Genomic DNA, 23,423 nt, shown 5'->3' with positions numbered 1-23,423 from the left:
GCCCCGCGCGGCCCCGCCTCCCTGCCCCTGCGGCTCTTCCTCCCTTGCCATTGGTTCCTTGCAGAGAAGTAGCGGCCTTCTATTGGCTGAAGCAAGTGGGCGGGCCGTGTAGCCAAGCGACCGGGAGTAGCCGAGCCGCGGTCCCAGGGAGCAACCTGGAGAACGCTGAGGAGAAACCGGAAGCACTCGGAAGTCACGTGTTGGCCGGGACGCGCGAAGGATTGGCTTGGCTGGACGTGAATGATACGGCTGTGATTGCTGAATTGTCTGGGCAGGTAAAGAGAGAACCGCTGTTTATTTTTTTTTAAACCGGGTTGGCCTGTGTGGTCCGCACTTGGCAGGCCCAGAGCGTTGGGTTCTGTGGAAAGCGCTTGCGGCGCTGTACCCGGTGCCCCTGCCTGCTCTCATAGCAAGCAATGCTTTGGGGCACGACTGACCACGTCGCGGGCCTCAGACCCTCTCGGCGCGGGCCTCCCTAGTGGGGTGGACTGAAAATAAGGGCTAACAGGTTCTGTCACAGGCTTCCCTCCCGCGTGCGAGCGTTTACTACAGAATTCCGTTTCGGAATCATTGACCTATAGCCTGCTTCCAGCAAAGACTGGGAAACGCCTTGGAAAGCAAGCATTTCCACCAGGAGTGAACCCTTGGAATGCTGTGTTGTGTTAGCTGCCAGGATTTGCAGGTGTTGGAGGAGGACGAGGACCGTGGGAAGCATTGATCCATAAGCAAATACTGGAAAACTCTGTTTCATGAGCTTTCCTTTGTGTTCGGACTTGGTGGACTGCTGACCCATGTCTTAGCACTAAAGCCAAGGAGGCTTGGCTGATGGGTTGGGTGTCTACTCGGTGACTCTAATAACAGCAACAGGACTGCCTGAAGGGGAGAGAAGAGGGGAAGTCTTCCAGCTTCTGTTTCATTCCTCCAAATGGCCGCAACAGCCAGAACTGAGCTGACCCAAAGCAAGGAGCCAAGAGCTTCAGCCGGATCTCCCACCTGGGTGCAGGGGCCCAGGGGGCCGTCCTCCACTGTTTTCCCAGGCCATAGTTGGATCAGAAGTAGAGGAACTGAGACATGAACCAGCACCCATATGGTATAATGGTGCTGTAAGGTGGAGGATAAGCCAATTGAGCCATCACATCAGTCCCATGAAGGTGACTTTTGACATGCAATTTCCAGAGCGAAAAGACAGTCAAAGGCACTAAAGCAGAGACAAGCTGACCGGCTGGACAAACAGGGAGTCACAGAGAGGCCGTGGAGGGAAATAAGGTTGAAAACAGGCGATACTGCTTCAGGCAGGACCTTTAGGCTATAAGAGCTTGTTTATTCTGATTGTATTGTGGAGGGCCCTGGGAGGATGCAACCTTTCCCCCCCCCCCCCTTCCCTAGTCAGATGACGATGGAGTGAAATATGTGACCCTAACTCTGCTTGAGAGTTGCCGAGAGGCAGCTGCCAGGGGATGCTGAGCTGATGAAAGCATTTGTTCATTGCAGCCAGTGGTGTTTTCAGACAGGGTTCAGGGTGTTAAACAGGTGTCTGTGCCATCCAGGATTTGGACACCCCAAGAAGCTCCCCCGACCTGTGCAGTTCTCTGGAGAAGAAGAGGAGGGGAGGCCTACTCTCTCCAGGATCCAGGAGTCACATCCCCTTCGGGAACACCGAAGTCTGCCCTGGGGATGGTCAGCATGGCGTTCTGAAGTCCATGTGGCTCCTCACAGTGAACCAGGTGACGTCTGTTCGTGAGAACTCACATCCTCACCGCCCCCTCCCCCGCCCCTCCTAAGGGACCAGTGGAGTTGCTGATGTGTCTAAGGTCCCATGGCAAGTTAGGGGCAGTGTCAGTCCAGCATCCTTGTTTCCTGACAAGCCCGCTGCTCAATGCACCTTGTCCAGTGCATTTCACTGCCTGTTCCTCTCCACCCGTGGGTCTCGTGAGTCATTCTCCCTTGGGAAAGGGGGCATAACACTTTTCCTTGTGCGGTTGAAAGTCAGAGTGAAGCCTGGGGGACACATAGAAAATCCTGGTGGGATTCTGGAACATCAGTGAGCTCCATGGGGGGACCCTCAGAGTCAGCCTTAGTGATGGTTCCTGTGGCAACCGGGTAAGCGGTGGGCGGGTTGCATGGTGGTGACTCACCTGTGTGTTGGCTTTCAGGTGTTAAGGAAGATGCAGAGACGCCACAGCAGCAACACAGAAAACATCCCACCTGAAAGGTAGGGATGCCCTTGTTCCCATCCACCTGCGGGTTGTGAGTGTCTAGTGGCAAAACGGAACCCCAAACTGGATTGAATAGTCCCTGCCTCTCTGAGTTAGGGGCCATGGAAGGAAGTCACGAGATGGTGGGAGTGGAAGCTGCTGTGCGCAGGGACGGCCTGGCAGTATGTTCCGAACCCTACAGTGCCTGTTGCTGTGGTGGTGAATTCTCCCAACCCTGTGACAGTTGCCCCCCGGGGGTGCCTTCTCACAGTGACAGCCTCCTGTGGGGTTCTGACTGCCAGTGCTGCCTTCATCCCTACAGGCTGCCGTTCTACAACAAACAGCAGTGCTTCCAGCCCTGGGGCTTCCTTGGCAGACAGGATTACTGCCACAGCTCTGCAGACAGTGACAGCTCCAGCAGAGTTGGTGTCTCTCTGGCGAGGACCTGTCCTCACCGGGTGTTAGCAGCCAGAGATCTCTCAGTGGCTTTTTTTTTTTTTTAATTGATTGGAAAGGTGGAGAGGCCGAGTGGCGAGAGATCATCCATCTGCTGGTTCACTTCCCGAATGTCCACAGCAGCCAGCCAGGGTTGGGCCGGGTCAGAACCCAGAGTCTCCCGCATGGGTGTCAGGCACCCAAGTACTTGAGCCATCACCTGCTGCCTCTTAGGAGTGTTGGCAGGAAGCTGAATTGGGAGTTCAGGGAGTAGCCGGGACTCAAACCAGGCCCCCCAGTACAGGATGCAGGTGTCTCTAGTGGCAGCTCAGCGTGCTACACCACTACCTTTTGTACCTGGGCACTTATCCCATTAATGAGGACTGCACCCCTGTGACCTAGTCACTCCCCGAAGGCCCCGCCTCCTAACTCCACCTTGTTGGATTTTTGGATTTCATTGAGGGACTGTGGAGGCCCACAGGCATTGAGTCCATAACAGTGGGAGGCCAGTGATCTCCCGGGGATTGATTTTTCTTGCTCACCTTTCCCAAGGTGGCAGGAGGAACAGGGGAATGTTCCATGTCCGTCGTATGGCAGCGAGGAGGGGACAGAGGCCACAGCCTTGATCGTGTGTTCATGAGATGAAAGGGGCAGGGTCTGGTGTACTTTTTAGGGCTGGCTGGTTTGTGTGAGGCTGCTGGGCCCAGGGGGCTGGCAGGGGTTCCCTGTTGTCTGCTCTCTGATATGCTTTAGAACAAAGGAAGGACTGGCCGCATGTGTGAGAGGCCAACCCCAGGCTCTTCTCTGAAAGAGCTCTGTGAGTTTTTTTTCTGAGTCCAGCCCCAGAGCCCAGGCTCAGGACTGGAGAAGGCTGAAAACCCAGGTGTGAGAGAACCCTGAGGATGTACCAGGGGCCTGGCAAAAGTATTCTAAATTTGCTCCCTTGGAAACTCTAGACATGAGTGGTCTTGACCCTCATTTGTCAGGTGGACAAGCGCTGTGCAGAGGGAGAAGATGGAGCTGGAGTTTGGATGTGGGCTTCTCCTTGCCATTCCTGTGTGCTGCCCACCAAATGCCAGCTATGACCAAGGTTTGCTTTTCTGGGGATTTGGGAGTCACTGAACGTGAAGGTTTCAGAGCCATGGGGTCCTTGGGCTCCTGAGGATATTCTAGAACCATACAGAATTCTGTGTTCCTTGTCAGTAGAGTGCTGTGGACATGAAGAAAGGTTCTGGAGTGGGCCTGCTTGGGTCTGACACCCCTGCCTCCACCCTGGTCCATCCTTTACCAGCCATGCAACACTCAGTCTCCACTGTGCCTTTTTTTCTTTACCTATAACATGGGGATTTTTCTGGTACCTAATTCTTGGGTGGTGAACAGGATTTAGGAGTTAGTGGAAGTCAGGTGCATACAGGAGGGTCTGACACAGAACAAGTTTTCAGTGAAGATCATGACCTGTGCCTAGGGCCATCCTTCCGAGTTCCTGCAGACCAGGCGACTTGAGCCACAGGAATTCTTTCCCTCAGTTCTGTGAGCCAGAAAGCAAGATCAGATTGTGTGTGTGTGTGTGTGTGTGTGTGTGTGTGTGGTAAGTGTTTGCTTCTGAATCCTCTGTCCTTGGCTTGTGGGTGCCACCTCTACCCATGACTTCACGTGGTCCTCACTGTGTGTCTCTGTCCTGATCCTTCATCGGGACATTTGTCCTAGAAAGCGAGTGCCCTAGCTCATTCTAGTTCTTGCTGTCTGGGTTAACACCTGTCTCTATAGGAGGTCCCATTGCTAAGTACTGGGGGGTCAGGACTGCAGCATAAAAAGTTGAGGGGTGGGCATGTGACCCAATGGTTAAGATGCCACCCAGGACTCCACGTCCCTTATCCAGTACTCAGGTTCCACTGTTGGTCTTCCTTCAGCTTCCTGCTGGTATGCACCCTGGCTGGTGGGGATGGGGCAGCAGGTGATAGCCCAAGTGCTTGCTGTCGGCTTGGCAGACCCTGATGGAGCTCCTAGCTCCTGGCTTTGGCTTAGCCCAGTCTCATCTGCTGTGTCCATGTGACGAAGACAATAAAAATAAATTAACATGCGCATTCTTGGCCCCTGTCCTGCAGAAATCGCACCCAGGCGCACAGCTCCGAGGCGAGCGTGGATGGGAGTGGTGTTTTCGAGAGTCTGAAGGCAGAAGCCACCTCCCCGCCTGCGCTCTTCTCCGGCCTCACCAGCGGCCTGCCCACCAGCCCCTTCCCTGCCAGCTTGGTGCTGGGCTCCACAGCTGGCGGTGGAGACGTGTTCATCCAGATGCCCACGGCGCGTGAGGAGGGCAGCGGGCGCAGCGAGGGTGGCACCTTCCACCATCGTCCACCCCACCACCACTTCCACCACGCCACTGGCACCCGCGGGGGCTCCCTGCTGCAGCACGTGGGTGGTGACCACCGCGGGCACCCAGAAGAGGCAGCTGATGAGCAGCCGGGGACCCCTGCACCTGCCCTGTCCGAGCTCAAGGCTGTGATCTGCTGGCTACAGAAAGGCCTGCCCTTCATCCTGATCCTCTTGGCCAAAGTGTGCTTCCAGCATAAGCTTGGTGAGGGCCTGGGGGCTCCACGTGGAGGAGCGCTGCAGCCTGCAAGGGGCGGGGTGGGAAGGGCCCTCCTGTGTTCTGTAAGACCTGGCTTCAGATCTGACCAACTGGCTGTGTGACTTAGGGCACATTTCTGGGCCTCTCTGATCCTCTGTTTCCTCATCTGTCTGTGAGGGACAATAATAGTTGTTGAACTGCTTGGTTGGTGTGAGGCAGGAGCAAGCATCAGAATAGCCAAGAACTCCTACTGCTGGGGCCTTAACCCCACTTAGCCTTGCAACACTGGAAACTATACAGAACCTCGTTCCTTCAGCCCATCAGCTATAAGATGGGGTTATAGTAGAATGTACAAGCTGCCCCGTGCCAGTCATGGGCTCTGGACCCAGAATCTACCATGTACAGATGGAAAATACTCAGAGAATGGCATGGTAGCAGGTGTTAAAAGTCATTAAGAGAAAGCAGAGCTCAGAGAAGGTACATGATTCACGTGCAAGTATCGGGCCGTCACATACAAAGGACTTGTATTCTCAAGTGTAGTCATTGTGCTTGTCAGTTGTGCAGGTTTTTCTTTGTTTGCTTAAAAGAAAAAAAAGGAAGATTGATTTTACTTATTTGAAAGACATAGTGACAGAAGGAGAAACAAGAGACAGAGCGAGATCTCCTAGCCACCGACTCATTGCCCGAAGGGCCACAACCACCTTGTCTGAGCCGGGCTAAAGACAAGAGCCCAGAATTCCACCTGGGATTCCCACACGGGTGGCAGGGTTCCAAGCACCTGAGCCATCAACTTACCCTCTCAGACACACCCATAGGGAAGTAGCTCAAAAGTGGAACAGCTCAGACCCTAACCAGTGGTCTGACATGGGTGCAATGCTCATGTCGCAAGCAGCTGCTTAACCTGACACTAGCACCATTTGTTTGCTCTCTTATTAATCAAAGAAAAGAGTAGAAAAAAAATGTTATGGCATTATTCATTTTATTTCTTGGATTGACAAATACATTTTTTACACATGGAGTATGTGGTTAATATTTACATCTTAGATACCTGAAGTATGCATAGCATTAAAATTCCAAGAACATTATATGAAAACAGAATCCTTTCTACAAAAAAAAAAAAACACAACATTTGAAAATCATTATTCAAGAAGCAGTCCAAGATTGAAGCTTGGCAAACAGTAGCAATTAAATGAGTTGTGGAATAAAATTCAGTTCCGTTCTCCCATCTGCCTGGGTCATGTTTGCCTGTTAGCCAGGATTTTTTCCCCCTTTAACATTAAATTTTATTTCCTTATGGTGTTGTGTTCTTTTTCTATATATGCTTTATCACAAATAACACACTTCAGATTTTTTTGAAAGTAGGAACAATGGTGAATGTTTGGCACAGCAGTGAAGACATCCCTTAGCATAACTGTATCCCATATCGAGTACCTGGGTTGAGTTCTCACTCTGCTCCCTATTCCAGCATCCTGCTAATGTACACTTTGGGAAATAGCAGGTCATGACTCAAGTGCTTGGGTCCCTACTGTTCATATGAGACCTAAGTTCCGGGGTCGCAGCTCCTGTAAACATTTGGAGCATGAACCAGCAGTTAGAAAATCTCTGTCAGTCTGCCTTTCAGATAAATACATTTTAAAGATTTGTTTATTTGAAAATCAGTTACACAGAGAAGGAGTGACAGAGATCTTCCATCTGCTGGGTCATTTCCCAAATGGCTACAACAGCTGGAGCTGGTCTGAACCAAAGCCAAGAGTCAGGAACTTCATCTAGGTACAGGGACTCAAGGACTTGGGCTGTTCCCTCTGCTGCTTTCCCAGGCACATTAGCAAGGAGCTGTATTAGAAACAGAATAACCAGGGCTCAAACTGGCACCCATATGGGATGTTAGCATTGTGGGCACCAGCTTTACTCACTAAGCCACAGCATTAGCCCTAATGAGTAAATCTTTAAAAAGCAAGTGAGAAGTGTAAAGCAGCATTGTTCCCAGCCACTGCAGATCATGTTCTCTAATTATCCCTTCACTAGGAAAGGACTGTTACTCTTCTGTCCATTTTACAGGTGAGGAAACTCAGGTAGAGTAGCTTACCCAGGCCCACAGAGAGGAGGTGGCAGGGTTGGGGTTTGAAGCCAGGTCTTGACAACCTGCCCAGTCCGTGCTCCCATCCTAGTGCTATGAATTATCACCCCCGGTGGTCTTACTGCGCCCTCAGCCAGAAAGGCTCAGGGTTCTCGGTGATTTCCATAAGAAGCAGGATCTTCTCCCCTGTGTGTGGGTAGTGTGCCTTCTCCCAGGGAACCCAGATGTGACTGACCATCATGTCTCACAGACTTGGGCTGGGCCTCATGAGACTAAATAGTGGTGTCGGGTGCTCCTGTGTCCCACAGGCATTGCTGTGTGCATTGGGATGGCCAGCACCTTCGCCTACGCCAACTCCACGCTCCGCGAGCAGGTCTCCCTGAAGGTAAGTCTCTGCCTGCAGGCTCACTTCACTACTGCAAGGGTCACAAGTTCACCCTGGGTCTTTCAGGGCCAAGTTCCTCCTGGAGGTCCCCAGAGGAAGGGTCTCTTTTGGCCTTTTCTGGGGTGTAGAGGTTGCTTGCCACCTCTAGCTTTGGCCTCTTCCTTCCTTCCTGTCACTTCCTGCACCTCCATAACCTTCCACGTCCTTCATCCTTGCATCTCACTTCACTTCACCTGTAAGGGCTCTTATGCTTATAGCGGCCTGCCAGTAGTGACTCCCAACCTCAGGCCAGCTGCAGCCAACCTTCTTTCCCCCTGACGCCAGGAGCCTGACAGTCACAAGCCTCAGGGATCGGAGTGTGGGTACCTGGAGAGCACCACCCGTCTTGTCTCTCCAGGCAGATCCTTGGGAGTGCCCTCTGACTCCCCTGCACCTGTCCACAGCAGTTCCTCTAGCCTCTCATCCACATGCCCCAGTCCAGCCTGTTCTGTCCTGACATTCAGCCCATTGGCTCGCCCACATCCCATCCTGAGGGTTAGGACCACTTCCATTCCACTACTGCTGCCCCAGGGACACGGCCACAGCACTGTCTGCCATCAGCTCAGCACTGAGCCCCTTCTCATCTGTTGCAGATGCAGCATAGCAAGCAGGAGGGGACACACTCTGGGTCTGTTGTCCTAATTATGGAACAGGCTAAGTTTCTCACTTGAAGTCACAGCTGTTGAACCAGCCAGTTGAGAGTCTGTGCTCATTGTTGGTGCAAATCCAGCTCCACTACCCACCTGCAAGCCTTCAGGTGGATTCGCCTCTAGGAAAGGGGCTATCAGTGTCCTTAATAAGGATCCATTTAGATTGTGCAACCTTAGGATTATGTATAACCAAAGGCATCCAGTAGAAACCATGCTTTGGGATCCTTCCCCAGTTTAGCGATACCCAGTCGAGTCCTCTTTGGGATGCCAGGCAGCCGTAGCAAGCACAGCTCCCAGTCAGCATCACTGCCTTGAGGAAAACAACTTGTGTATAGACACTGTGCCCAGCTTGGAGCTCCAGAGGGTTAGGTCTGGGTGATGTGTTTTGACTTGTGATTCTGGCTTAGCATGGAAGTATCAGCATGTAACCCCACTGTACTGTGAGTGAAGGGGCACCTGTGCTCATGCCCATTCCTAGACCACTCTGGAGGAGTAGTGAGATGGCACATAGTAGGTGATTCATGCAATGCCTGGTGTGTATTAGAGGCAGTGTTTAGTTGAGCCATGCTTGCACTGCTGCTTGTAGCCATCTGTTATGCAGCATCAGCTGCTTCCTTACTAGCACTTGGTCCTCCGTGTTACATAGATGGCAGTTCAGTCTCCATGGGCACCAGGGTTGGACCCAGAGCCAAAGATTCTTCTTGACCCTTAGTCTTGTATTGGCACAAATCCTCGTCTGCTGCTATCTTAAACAACAGGTGAGTTCAACTCCATACAGAGAGGAGATGGAGGCTACCCCTCTCTCACAAGTGTAGCAACATCCAAGTGGTACCTCGATATGGACGTTTTAGGGGCCAAGTGGATGCCTGCATCCCTGGGCAGGCCTGCTGGGGGCCTGAACTCTATGAAGACACAAGTGTGTTGCCAGCTTGTATTTCCTGTGAGAAAAGAGTCTGTATGACCTCCCGTAAGTGTAGGCATCAGAGCTTTCTGCTTGAGAGCTGCCCCTTTTGTCCATCTGAATGTGTCTCCTCAGTCCCTCTCTGTCCCACCATTCCTTTGAGTCTGAAGAATCAAACTGGGATCTATTATTTATCGGGGTAAAAGGGCTGCCAAGTGGATTAATCACACTGATAAGAGCAGTCAGTTAGTTGCAGGTGGTTTTCAAAATCGTTAACCTTGACCACTCTTGGCATAATGGGTGGCTGGAGATGCATTTGTTTCGTCCACTCCTTAGAAATATGTGTCCAAACAGTGCATGGGGCGCTGGGGCTGTGTCTGGAGACAGCACGTATTGAGCATTTACCGAAACCACAGGGAAGGTTACACTGGGAAAGTTATGACCTCATCTTGTTCCAGCAATGCAGCCTCCTGGTCCAGGAAAAGACAAGCTTTTGACACTCATCAGCAGAGGGGTCCACAGGCAGGAACACACCCATGGCTACGCCCACATCCGGACAGTTCTTAGGAAGGCTCACTTGCCCAGAAGCTGCAGAAAACAGAATGTGCTGTGACTTTTTTTTCTGGGCACTTAACAGGAAGAAAGCTAGGAAAAAGAGAAAGAGCCCTGGATTGTGAAAGGTGTTGATGGTCATGTGCGTGAGTTTGAATTTGATGCTGTCAGCATAGACCAACGGCAAACAATCAGTGTGCGGTGGTGGTGTAAATGTGTTAGAAAAAGGGAGACCAGTAGTTTCCAGCTATGAGTTTACTGCTGGGCCCCACCCAGGGGCAAACCTGAGATGTGAGTCCGTACTGCACTGGCTATTCATTGAAGTGATAGACCAAGAGAAAGTCAGAGCTCTAGAGAAAAAGAGCTCCCCTCTGCTTCCGCCCGCATACCCACAATGCCTGTGGCTGGGCCAGGCTGAAGCCAGGAGCTGGGGACACAGTCCACATCTCCCACATGGGTAGCAGGAACCCTACTGGGTCTGTGTGAACAGGAAACTGGATCAGAATCAGATGACGACCCTCTGAGGTGGGATGCAGGCATCTTAATCATGCCGCCAAAGGCCTACCCCTCAGCTGAATATTTAGGTGTATAAATTTGACCTTCGTCACACCCTAACTTTCAGATGAGGACAGCAAAGCTTGGGTGTGTGCCCTTGAGCAAGAATTATCTAGTGTTTTGTGTCTTAGTTGCTGACAGTGAATGTAAACTGCCACTGCCACGTGCTTGGCACGCTCCCAAGAAACACTGGTGTACATGAGTTCTCACGGTCTGTGAGACAGTCAGTCATGCAGGCAATCTTCACAGAGTTCCTGGAAAAGGAAGTTAAATGCATGTCTGTTAGCAATGTTATTTTCCTACTATATGGAAAATACAATAATAGAAAAAAAAACCTATGCATGGCTTATATCTTTTTGTTTCAAAATAAACTCATACCTTTTTTAAACTCTTCTTTATGTTTCTTTATGTTATCTTTCTTCTTTATGTTTGCTTTTATTTACTATACAAATAAAAATACTTTTTAGTATATAGTGTTACTAGTTAGTATATAAATACAAATATTTTTATTTATTTGAGGGGCAGACAGAGGCAGATCTTTCATTTGCTAGTTCAATCCCATAAAGGCCCATAGCAATGTGGGCTGACTCAGGCTGAAGCCAGAAATTGGAACATTAATCCAGGTCTGCCGTGTGGCTAGCGGGGCCTCGAGCCGTAGCCGGCTGCCTCCCAGGGGACCCACTAGCAAGAAGCCAGAATCAGTTCAGTGGGGACTCAAAACCAGACACTTTGATATGGCATATGAGTGTCCAAGTGCCCCAAATACCTGCCCTAAACTCCTACTTTTAATCCCATTTTTCCCTGAACTTTGTGAGGTTCTCTCCTCTATACAAATGTGGAAAGGAAGTGTAAGTCACTTGCCCGTGGCTGGATGATTGCCCATAGCTGACTGCGGATTTGAATCCAGGCGCTCTGGCTCTGAAATCTGTTATGCATACCACAGTGCTTTCTAGTCATTCCAGAGGATTCTGCAAGACAGTTTACACCTCGTTCCCTTTTCTGTAACCACTCATGGTTCCCAGGTGGGTAGAAAGATGCCAGTGCCCTTCCCATTACTATAAGCCATGCTTCCTGTAAAACTTTGAAGATTCCGCAGGGAACATTCTAGACTGTTCCATCTCAGTGTCCCCACATGTCTCTTGCTTTGTCTCTAGGAAAAGAGGTCGGTGCTGGTCATCTTGTGGATCTTGGCCTTTCTGGCGGGGAACACCCTGTATGTACTCTACACTTTCAGCTCCCAGCAGCTGTATAACAGGTGAGCACAGCAGGATTGGGGAGCTTTGTGGGCTTGAAGCACACACCCTTCGCTTAGGAAGGATATTGCAGCTCTGTCTCATGAGACCTACTGTTTGTTCGCATGCTTGCCTAGAACAGCTCTCTCTATTAGAAATACAGTACAAGCCACACAGGTAAGTTGACATTTGTTAGTTCCCACATTAAGAAAATGAAAAGGAAACAGGTGAAAGCCATTTTAATGAGAAATTTATTTGACCCAGAACAGATGGCTGTCCATATCTGTGGATTCAACCAGCCATGAATCAAAATCTTAAGGGATAGGTGTTCACTGTGATGGTTAGGCGTCACTGGGGTGTCTGCATCAGTTACAAACACGCTCCAGACAGGTGGCTTCAGGAAGCGGCCTCAGCTCTACAGCTTTGCTCTGACGCTATTTTTCTGTGCCTCAGGTTGACTCAGCCCTAGCTTGACAAGGGTGTAGAGCTCTGTGCCTGGGAATCTGATCAGGCCCAGAAATGGAGACAATTTTTGTGAATAGTAACCATGTCTCACCCATTTGGTTTGAGCTGGGTAGAAGCAAGGACACAGGGAGGAATCCTTGCTCTCCACCCACAACACGTGTCATATAATTGTGGTCCTTCCTATGTAACCCTTTTTTTTTTAAAGGTTTATTTAAAAGTTGTGGATATCACAGGCACATGTGAGACTTGTTCAAGGATGGAGAGAATCAGAAAGAGAAGGGAGAGAGTGGGAAATGTTTCTGCCTCTCATTCTGTGTGTACTGGAAGAGAAAGATTGTCCCTCCCTGTTGCCAGTCATCATATGATCTTGGAAAGGAGTTGGTTTCATGATACCCCCACAGGTTCCTGGTTAGGGAAGTATTTCCTGGGGTATTGATAGGTGGGTGGGATTTACAAACAGCCTGGGGAGTGTGGCTTCCAGTTTGGGAACCTAAGCTAGCTGCCTACCTGTCCCATTTAATTTCCAACCACAGAGATTTTCAGCTCCTACTCTAAGGATTCCTGCAAGAGGCAGGTTCATCATACCTTCTGTAGTTACTTCCTGCTTATTAGGGTCATACGCTTGCCTATCCTGAGTTGAGAACTCTGTCTCATATAATAGATCCCTCTCTTGGGCCAGAGAATTTCCACTCAGTGCCAATTTCTATGTCCCCTGCATCTTTATTATTACTCTACAATGTTGTTGGCTATTTTGCACTGAAGTCAGCAATGTACATAGTCCAGTCATGCAACCTGTATGCCAGGGCCAGACCACATACTCATGGGTCCTAGATGCTGAGATCAGAGATTCTGACATTTCTGAGGCCAACATGAGATGAAAGAACTTGCTGCTTGCCAATGCCAAAAGCCATTGGTGGATCTACTCTGATGGTGGATGCTTCAGCCTGTTGCAGGGAGCCAAGCTTGTCAGCTCTTTAGGCCTCTGGCCCTGCCTGTCCCTATCCCCAGCTCTTGCACACAGCAGCAGGTGAAGCATTCTGGCCCAGGGAGGCCCATGACTGCAACTCTACCACCTTAGAAGCCCACAGTGGCCCTTACCCCAGCCTGGGGTCTCCAGCAAGCAGGTGGTGGCAGTCTGCTCCCCCAGTCCTGCAGATTTAATGTTAAACAATTAAGCAACTATGCTGGTGGCACACTGGTATAGTTAACACAGAGCTGGCATGAACCAGGCTCAGAATGCCAGCCAGCTATTTGCCTTTCTCTACAACACTTATACTAGGTACAGGGCAACCTAGACAGTTGCTTCCAGCTGCGGTTGTGTGACTTTTTTACTAAGAGATCTGAGTAGCATTGTGGCAGGAGCGGGGCCAGAGAAACAGAATGAACATGTAACTGTGAGTTATCATCAACTTAGTAAAAATATTCCTACCACCCAGCAAACACAAACAGATTTAAAGCAAAGGGACTTTTTAAAATTAAGCTTACTTGTTTTAAAATGAAGATTAAGGACTATGATAAGAAAAAAATGCCAAAAAAGGGCATTTGGGCTACAGGCTTAAGCCAAAGAGAATATTTACCAGGCATTGCTCTGTGCGGGGCCTCAAGCAATCTTAGGAAAAGCAAATCAGCTAGGCCTAGATAGGAGGAACCAAGGAAACTCTTGGAATTTGGCAGTCAGAATTAATTCATGGGCAGCTCTTGAAGTCCAGCTCTCAGCATGATTTAACTTTTCACTAGCTATCCCTTTTTCCTTTAAAATCCAGGAGAGGGAGGCAGGCATTTGGCTCAACCCCTAAGATGCGTCTTGGGACTGGTGTATTGCCTCTCAGAGTGCCTGGATCATGTCCTGCCTCCGTTTCTGATCCAGCTTCCTGCTAATGCCCACTCTTGAAGGCAGCAGATGATGGCTCAAGTGCATAGATCCTGCCCTTGGAGATCTGAACTGAGTTCTGGCTTTGGCCTGTCCCAGCCCCAGGTATTACAAGCATTTGGGGAGTAAACTAGTAATAGAAGATCAATTGATCCCTCATCCTACCTTTTTTTATATTGATAAACTTAGATAATAAATTTGAGAGAGTAAGCATTTGATGTAGTGGTTAAATTTACCACTTAGGATACTCACATTTTTATATCCAGAGTGCCTGACTCAAGTCTCAGCACCTCCAGTTTCAGTCCAGCTTCCTACGATTAGGATGGCAGCAGGTGCTAGATCAGGTAGTTCAGTCCTGGCAACTGCATGAGTGAACCAGATTGAGTTTTCCCACTTTTGGCTGGGTCCTTGCCCAGCACTGGTCTTTGTGGGTGTTTGTGAAATAAATTAATTGGTGGAGTTAGTTCCTTCTCTGTCAGTCTCTTCCATCCCCTTTCTGGGGTGTGTGTGTGTTTGTATGTGAAATAAATAAATGCATTTTTAAGAGTGCTGGAAATGACTGAATGTGACATGTCACCCGGTTGCAGGTGATCACTGTGAATAGCAACCATCAGGGGTGTCCAGATTGAGAGAAGATGTTTTGGTGGGCACTGAGGAAGACTGGCCAGTTAGAGCCCAGTCAGAGCTGGAACTCAGGCTTTCAGATCACATCCACTCCCACTGCAAATGGACTTTGAGGAGTGAGCAGTTCCTGTGTTTCCTGAGGCCACCTCAGAAAGGCAGTTGGGAAAGTTAGTTCCAAGGCATGAACATGCAGCTCCTACCCTGCATGCGTGAGACAGCATGGGGTGCAGGAGACCCAGGTCCAGGGGCAGAGGACAGCAGGGAGGAGGGGTTTCCCAGAACCATGCTTGAATTTCCAGCTCATGCCATTTTCTGGGCACAATGGGACTCCCAGGCACAGACCTCTATGCCCCTGTCAAGCCAGGGCTGAGTCAGACTGGCAGCACAGAAAGAGAAAGGGAATGCAGCTTAAGAGCAAAGCTGCAGAGTGGAGGCATCTTCCTGACGCCACCTGTCTAGAGCGTGTTTGTAACTGATGCCAGCCACCATGATCTCACTCTGCTCGCACGCATGTCTGGCAAAGTAGAGACTTCACTGAAGCTCTCTGTGTTGTTCTAACAAAATACCAGAGGCTGAACACCTTAGGTTTCTAAGCTCAGGGTTCTGGAGGTCGGGGGTTGGGCTGTGGCAGGGGGCCTCACAGTGGTTGGCGCAGCAGTGGTGGGCTCCTTTGCGAGTCAGGAAGCCAGGGAGAGGACCACCCTTCCCGTCACCATGCTGAGGAGCAAGCGTCCAGCACACGAGTCCTTTGGGGACAAATCACATGCCAATCATAGGCCCTTCCATGGGAGGCAGCAGGTGGTGGCCCGAGGACTTGAGCCCCTGCCACCCGTGTGGGAGACCCGGATGGAGTTCCGGGTGGTTTCGGGTTGGCTCAGCTCCAGCTGTTGTGGGGCATTTGGAAAATGAACCAGCCAATGGAAAGAATGTGTGTCTGTTTCTCTCTCTCTCCCTCTCTCTCTCTGCGTTTCAAAGAAATTGCTCTTAAGAACAGTTTATTCCTAGGGTACTACAGTTGAAAGGCTTATTTATTTATTTAAAAGGCAGAGTTATCAGACAGAGGGAGACACAGAGAAAACTTGCATCTGTTCATTCTCTCCCCTAAATGGCCCCATCAGCCAAGGCTGAGCCACATCGAAGCTAGAAGCCCAAAACTCAGTTGGATCTCCCAGAGGGATGACAGGTGCCCAAGCATTGGCCCGTCTTCTAACTGTTTACTCAGGCACATAAGCAGAGAGCTTAACTGGAAGTAGAGCATCTGGAGCTTGAAACGGCCTCCATATGGAATTCCAGTTTTGCAGGTGGTAGATGGACTTGATGTTCCATAACACCCACCTTTCAAGTAAGTAAATCTTAGAAGAGCTCTAGTTTAGTGCTTAATGTGTCCATTCCCCTCTCTCCTTCCTCCTCCCTCTGGTACATCCTGTTGTGGACTCTTAGAAACCAGAGGGGAGCTTAACGATATTCCTAGCCAATCTTGTCACTTGACTCTCAAGGGACTTGAGGCTTAGCAAGGTTGAGGGACGTACCTGAGGTCCCACAGCAGGTGCATAGCAGATTCAGGCACAGGTGTCTGACTCCCAGTTCAGTCTGCTTCCACAGGTGACAGCTGTGGGGCTCCTTGGTGCTCAGTGAAGCTCATGACTCTGAATCCTCCCCACAGCCTTATCTTCCTGAAGCCCAACCTGGAGACGCTGGACTTATTTGACCTGCTGTGGATCGTGGGGATTGCAGACTTTGTGCTGAAATACATCACCATCGCCCTCAAGTGCCTCATCGTGGCCTTGCCGAAGATCATCCTCAAAGTCAAGTCTAAGGTAAGCTGTGCTTGTGGCTACACGTCGTCCTGCTTGTGCTGATCCTGCAGGGGATTCAGGGTGTCGTCCGAGCCAGGGCAGAGCTGATGTCAGTGCGTGGAATACATGGAGTCACTGCCAGTGGCACCCGCCAGCCACCGTCAGCTTAGCCATTTATCCATGGCTAAGCGTTTGGACTGTTTTCACTTTTTTGGCTACTCTGCTGCTATAAACATCTGTCTCCAAGTCCTTGCCTGAACACAGATTTCTTGATAAGTGGCTAGGAGTGGATAGTTCTCAAGTCGTTCTGTTTAGCCCTTTGGGAAACTCTCAGACTGGTTTTCTGTGGGAGCTGAGCTGCTTTCCATTCCTAGAAGGAGAAACAAGAGCAAGGAGAGGTTAAGAAAACAGCCCAAAACCACACAGCTTGTTAGTGGCTTGACAGGGATTTGAACTTGACTCCAGGGCCTCTCCTCTGTCCTCATTCCCACAAGAATTCCCTGAGTTAAGGACATTCCTCAGAGTTGATTCCAGAAACAAGTTCCCTACACCATCTCCATTTAATTCCCCCACATCCAGTCAGAGTCTCCTCCCTCCCTCACTTCCTTCCTTTCTCTCTTCCTTCCTTCCTTCCTTTCTTCCCCCTCCATGGGCACTACTGGGGGTGAAGGCCAGGGCTGCATCCGGTTACACCTTCCCTGCGCCTCCGAGGTGTGAGCGACAGTTACTAATGCCTCCCTGGCTGCCGTCCAGCTCCCTTTTTCAAATTATTATTATTTGATTCGGCGAGATTGATGTGCCGGGTCAGCGCACCATACAGGCTGTGAGAGGAGCTGTGAAGGCTGTGCCCAAGATAAATTGCAGGCCTGGAAGGGGTTCACAGCCTTTCCTTGCCTGTCTGAGTGCTCTCCCAGATCCTCATCAATCCTTGTCTAGGGGGAAGAAAAGGACGCGCCTTGTCTGCAGCTGGCATGGGAGTGGGGGCCCAGCACATCTGTCAGGGACCCCGAGTGGCTCACAGCCCCAGATGCTCCTACCCAGGGCTCCCTGCCATCCATGGAGCAGGCGGGTTGGTTGTTAATATCATAATGCCTGCGTTGGAAGAGCTGTGGCATTTAGGTCTGCTTGATGGTCTTGACATGTGAGGCCCAGCCAGCCCTCTTGTCTGGGGACTCTGGGATTCCTTTCATTTGCTTCCTCCTCTTAATCAGTCCTCTGCCAGTACCAATTCCCAAATGCCCTCTACCCGCCCACCCAAACCAGAAAAGTCCATCAGGAATCTGCACCTGGGAGTCCAAGAACACCCACTCTCACTGGCCAGCCAAGAGGGTCAAAGATGGGGCCCACTGATCTGGGACTTCATCCCCAACCATCCCGCTGGCCAGGCGCCTCAGTGCCACCTCTCGTTACAAACCTAGCTAACTGCTCTATAGCTTGTGTGTCTTGGCCTCACCAAGCCTGGCTCCCTCTCCACCTCTTGGGACCTCATCACCCACATCACGTCCCTCTCCCTTGCTCCCTGTGGACCAGTCACACTGGTGACTGACTTCACGGCACCCTAGTACACCCATCGCCTTCCCTCTCAGGCTGCCAGCAGTTGTACCCTTCTCCTGAGGTCCCAGAGCTGTCTCCTTATTAATCAGTTCTAGACTGCAGTGTCACCTTCCCTGAGAAGTCCTCCCTGACCACACAGTTGAAAGTGGTTTTCTCCATTTGTTTTTTTTTTTTTTTATCCTCCTTAGCATGTTAGGATCTGAAATGATTGGGTTGCTTTGTCTTTATTTTCTGTCTCCATCACTAAACTTGAAACTTTCAGGCATGAGGTCCCTTGGGTCTCTCTCCTGACCCACAGGGAGCACAGTATAGATGTCATGGGCTGAACCAAGAGCCTGATCTGTGTTATGCTTGCCTCCTCCCAACTGCCACTGCTGCCTCTCACCAGCTCGCACATGTGTCCAGGCCTGTCTACTTGTAGGGGCAGTGCCAGGTCCCAAAATATGCAAGTTGGATACCTGACCTACCATCCACCCAGTCTCTTGGATTCTGCAAATGAACATTGTTTTGTTTGTTTATTTGAGAAGAAGAGATACAGAGACAGTGAGATCATCCATCTGCTGGTTCATACCCCAAACGCTCAAAATGGCCAGGGCTGGGCCAGGTTGAAGCTGAGAGCCAAGGACTGAATCCAGGTCCCCACCACGTGGGTACCAGAAAGCCAACTACTTGGCGCATCACTCCTGCTACCTCCCAGTGTGTGCATTAGCAGGAAAGATGATATGCAAGTAGAGTCAGGCATTCTGATATGGGATACAGGCCTCCTGAGTAAGCTCCCTGCCCCTGTCTTTCTTTTAACCTCATCCAAACTTAGCTAAGAAGCCAAATCCCCTATCCCCGAACATTCCTTATCTTAGTGTTTTGGCTTGAACATCCCTTATCTTAGTGTTTTGGTTCTAGTTCGGCTTGCCTAACCGAAGCTTCTGACAAGAGGCTCTGCCAAGGTCAGATTCCCTGAGCTTCCAGATCTATTGGTTTTACTCTGAGGTGTGGGCATCATGAAGACAATGTTTGCCAGACGTAAGAACTGAGATGATTCATGGGACATGTTGTGCCATTAAAATCCCTACTTTTTCTAGGTCCTGAACCCAGCACTTGGGAAGCTTTCCATTGGTTGTGTCCTTTCCCCTCTTGGAGGCCAGATATCTCTCACTCCCCCTCTTCCTGCCCTAGCAGACATTTGTCTACACCTGGGCAGCCCTGTGTTTCCCTGGTTTACACTGTGGTTCTTATAGCACTCCTTCCTGGGTGCAGAGATGGAAGGCCACCCCAAGGAAATGAGAAGCTTCCCGGAGAGCTAGCCACACCTGTTGCAGCTATAAGAGACACATAGGGCAGTTCTGGGAGCAGTTTTAGTTGTAGTCAAGCACAGAGCCAGACAAGCTGTTCACACCCTGCAAGAGAGAACCATTTGGCACCAGTGGTAGTAGGGCTGAGGGCAGGAACTCTGGAATAAAGCTTTGCTCTAGGGCCCAGGGTCAGCTCCCCTAATATTATGAGCTGAATTATGTCTCCAGAAACTTCTTTGTTGAGTTTCCTACCTATAGTACCTTAGGATGAGGCTGTATTTAGACTTAGACTTATTAAGAGGTAAAGTTAAGATGAGGTTAGTAATGGCCTGCACTTAGGCATAGCAGGTAAAGCCACTACCTGCTGTGGTGCTGGCATCCTAAATGGGCACTGGTTCATGTCCTGGCTGCTCTACGTCCAATTCTGCTCCTTGCTTATATGCCTGGGAAAGCAAAAGAAAATGGCCCAAGTATGTAGGCCCCTCTACCCACCCACATGAGAGACCTAGAAGAAGTTCCTGGCTTCTAGCTTCAGATCTGCCCAGCTCCGACTGCTGTAGCTATTTAGGGGAGTGAACCAGTAGGTGCAAGATCTCTGTCTTTCTCAGTAACTTTGCTTTGCAAATACAAATAGTTAATTTTTAAAAAATCCGCAAAGTAAAAACACGTGAAATCAGTGGGTGGACCCTAATCCAATATGACCACAATTCTGACATGAAAGGGAAAGTTAGACACAGAGGGGTGACCAGCTGAAGCCTCAGGAGGCAGCAATGTGGCTGACATCTTGGTCTTGGCCTTGGAGCCTCTAGAAATGAGAACAGTCTGAACTAGAGCAGATCACCGAGGCCGGCCACGATTTCCTGTTAGCTGTCACAGTCCAGTGCGGGTCAGCTCATGTGCACTGCTCCATGTGGTCCGTTAGGGATCCAGGCTTCTTCCACGAGTGAAACCATCATCTCTTAGAGTTTCTATCACTGTAGATATACAAGATCTTCCAGAGTTTATTCAAATGCTGATTCCTGGGCCTCAACCCCCAGAGAATCTGCTGGAAGCCTCTGAGGTGCTGATTCCTTAACAGCCTTTCAGGGGGTGCTGATGTGGCTGGTCCAGGAACCATACTGGGAACCATGAGGGTCTGGGACTTCCATTTTTCATGAGCTTTCTGAAGTCACCGTGTGCATCATGTCAGTCCTGTTGTAATCCCTGGTCCAGCAGCTTCCGTCTCACCTGGCCAGCTTGTCTGAAGTGCAGATCCTGGGGTGAACATTCAGTATAGCAGTTAAGAATCTGCTTGGGCACCCCTACCCTGTAGCAGAGGGCTTGGGTTCGAGTTTGAGCTCTGCTGCCAAGTCCATCATCTTCTTGGTAAGGCATACCCTGGGAGGCAGGGTTCTGCCAGCCCATGTGGGAGGCCTGGGTTGAATTCTAGACTCCTGGCTTTCACCTGGCTCTGGCTGGTATGGACATTTGAGGTGTAAACCAGCAGGTGAATAATTTTTTTTCCCTCTCTTGTTCACTTTCTCTTTCAAGTAAATTTTTGAAAAAACGTCTTTAAACATGCCAATTCTCAGATCCTGCCCCAGAGTCACTGGCTCTGGGCCCCTCCGGGTGACAGCTGAGAACCCCTGGCCTGCATGACTGCAGCTCCAGTCCTCTGGTTTATTCACCGTGAGTGCAACATCACGATGGTCCGTGGTTTCTCTGTGCTGTCCTTGCTCTGACAGACATCACGGGACGAGTGTCTCTGACAGCCACCTGGAAGCTAGACTGCCAGACTGGGTGCTGAGGAGCCTCCGCTTTGTCTGTTCCCCCAGATGGTACTTTCTAGCACCTTGCACATCCTCCAGGGCCAAGAGTGCTGGAGATCTGTATGTCCTTGCCTTGCCTTCAGTTCCTGCCTGTCATTCTGAGTTCACATTCTGCAGGATGCGCTGGGAGCACATTTTCATGGAAGCTTAAGGTGCTGTCTGTTGCTAAGGCTCTGGAGGGTATGTGGGAGTAGAGCCTGCCTCCATCTCTTTCTCCCTCCATCTTCTGTTGGATGCCTTTTCTTGCCTAACAGAGGCGATCATGGTGCTTTTGGCTTCTTCAACCCCAAGAAAATACCTTTGGAATCCTTGTACTGGACGGGGCATTCCAGAGAAACAGCTGCGGAGTGTGTGTACAGGAAAGGCTAGGATGGCCAGGGGGCTGCACAGCACACAGCCATGGGCTGAGCTGTGAACCCGGGCAGGGCACTTGCCGTGCCACTGAGGTATGCACCCCCTGTTCTTGGGAAAGCCTCGGGCTTGCTCTGAAGACCTCTCAACTGATCGGATGTGGCTCCACCACAGTTATCAACAAGGACCTCCCTTCAAGATTTATTTTTTATTTATTTGAAAGACAGTTAGAGAAAGAGAGGGAAAGACAGTGGGATCTTCCATCCACTGGATGACTCCCCAGATGGCTGCAATGGTGAGGGCTGACACAGGTCAAAACTAGAAACCGGAAAATTCATCCAGATCTCCCATGTGGGTGCAGGGCCAGCACCTGGGTCATCTTCTGCTGCTTTTCCAGGGACATTAGCAGGGGGCTGATTGAAAGTGTAGAAGCTGGGACTCGAACCAGTGCCCGTATGTGATGTTAGCATCACAGGCAACAGCTTTTCTGTTATGCCACACGGCCAGCCCCATGCCTGCTACTCTTATAAGGGCTTCCCCTGCATGCATTTAGACTATCCTCACCATCACCCTCTTTAGGACTCTGATTATTCCCAATTTGCAGATAAGCCAACTGAGGCACAGAGAGACCACATGCCTTGCCAGAATTTTCATGCCCTGCCACAGAATGTGTCCAGTGCCCACATTCTCTCTCCTTTTTAAAAAGGTGTTGAAGAGGCAGAGAGAGCACGTCCGTTTGCTGTTTCACCCCTAAAGTGCCCACCATAAGCCAGGAGCTTCATCCTGGTTGCTCGCCCGGACAGCAGAAACCTTGGTACTTAAACCAGTCACTACTGCCTTCCAGGCTGTGCATTGTTAGCAGCAAGCTGGAGTCAGGAGCAAGAGCTAGAATGCCACAAAGAGCAGTGGCCACAGGCATCTCATCTGACACCTTAGCCACTGGCCTAAATGCCTGCCTCTGCACTCCTGCCTCCCTGCCCTCCTCTGCCCATCCCTGTGGCCACTGCTTCTTCAGGTCCCTGGCCGTCCCCTGGGCCTGCAGGGTCATGTTGGTGTTGTTGTTGTGTTGTGTTGTGTTTCTCCTCTGTTCCCTGGGAGACTCTCACAGTCTACCTTCTGCCACCAAGGAAACCGTGGGGCCCAAGCCCCAGTGAGCACCTGGGACTTCCCCACACCCCGGCGGCCGCCACTCGAGCGGGGTGGGGCAGTGGCACCTTTTGCTTTATTTATTTATTTATTTAGCCACTGAGTCCTGCCCGCTCCACACCCCCCAAGCTGTCGTACCACACTGGGGAAGATGAAAAACTGCCACAGACAATGGAGGACAAGGCTCACCACATGGCCCCTGTGGTTTAATTTCCTTTAATTCATTTTATATTGAACCAAATGATGCTGTTTGTTTTTAATGGCAAACACTCAACAGGGAGGAGGGGCGGCCAGGCCTCCTCCTGGGGAAATTAGGAACACAGCTGCTAGTTTAATGCTCCCGCCCTCTCCTGCCCTCCTCCCGCCCCCACGCCCCCGGCCGCTGGGGGCCTTGGGAAATCGATTTCCAGGTTGAAAGATGATACCTTTCATCAGTTCGTGCATGGTCACTGCTAAAGAGTGGGGCCTGGCTCTGCCCCCGCTTCTGTCATCCCCATCCCAAGGCCCACCCTCCCCTGCCCACCACTGGGCATCCCAGGCAGGTACCAGGAGGAGCCCGTAGCTGGGCACACCACCTGAGGATGTTCAGCTGCCATCCAATGCCTGGGAGCCGAGTCGAGGCCTGCAGCCCAGGTCTGCTGCCTTGGAATCTGCATTTTAACCAAACCCCGAATGACTTCTACACATAGGGAAGTTAGAGAAGGACCAAGTGCAAAGGAGACCAAAGGAACCAGAGTGATTGCTGCCAGGTCACCTGACCTCTCCCATTCTGAGTCACTGGACATCAGCTGCGTGCCAGGCACCACACTAGGTACAGGAGCTCCCCACACCCAGGACCTCATGAGCTGGAGGAGCTCAGGGAACCAGTAACTCCAGGCCCTCTAGGAATTCAGAAGGGGTCTCCAAACCCCAGCAAAGTCTTCCTAGAGA

At 50.7% G+C, this 23,423-nt stretch overlaps 1 protein-coding gene across 1 annotated transcript in view; it reads left to right on the top strand.

The window, feature by feature from the left end:
- The first annotated feature begins 8 nt into the window (after positions 1–8).
- RNFT2 (ring finger protein, transmembrane 2) overlaps positions 9–23,423 on the top strand; it is a 39,558-nt gene continuing 16,143 nt past the window's right edge. Inside the window, exons 1-7 of the mRNA XM_040986932.1 lie at positions 9–275; positions 1,548–1,724; positions 2,154–2,212; positions 4,736–5,205; positions 7,585–7,661; positions 11,513–11,613; positions 16,213–16,366. Of these exons, the coding sequence (XP_040842866.1) occupies positions 1,701–1,724; positions 2,154–2,212; positions 4,736–5,205; positions 7,585–7,661; positions 11,513–11,613; positions 16,213–16,366 (885 nt within the window). The 5' untranslated portion in view covers positions 9–275; positions 1,548–1,700. The remainder of the gene's footprint in view (positions 276–1,547; positions 1,725–2,153; positions 2,213–4,735; positions 5,206–7,584; positions 7,662–11,512; positions 11,614–16,212; positions 16,367–23,423) is intronic.

This window comes from Ochotona curzoniae, unplaced genomic scaffold (genome assembly GCF_017591425.1).
Source record: "Ochotona curzoniae isolate NIBS_2020 unplaced genomic scaffold, NIBS_Ocur_1.0 contig_46, whole genome shotgun sequence".
NCBI lineage: Eukaryota > Metazoa > Chordata > Mammalia > Lagomorpha > Ochotonidae > Ochotona > Ochotona curzoniae.
This window is presented reverse-complemented; position numbering and strand designations above follow the sequence as displayed.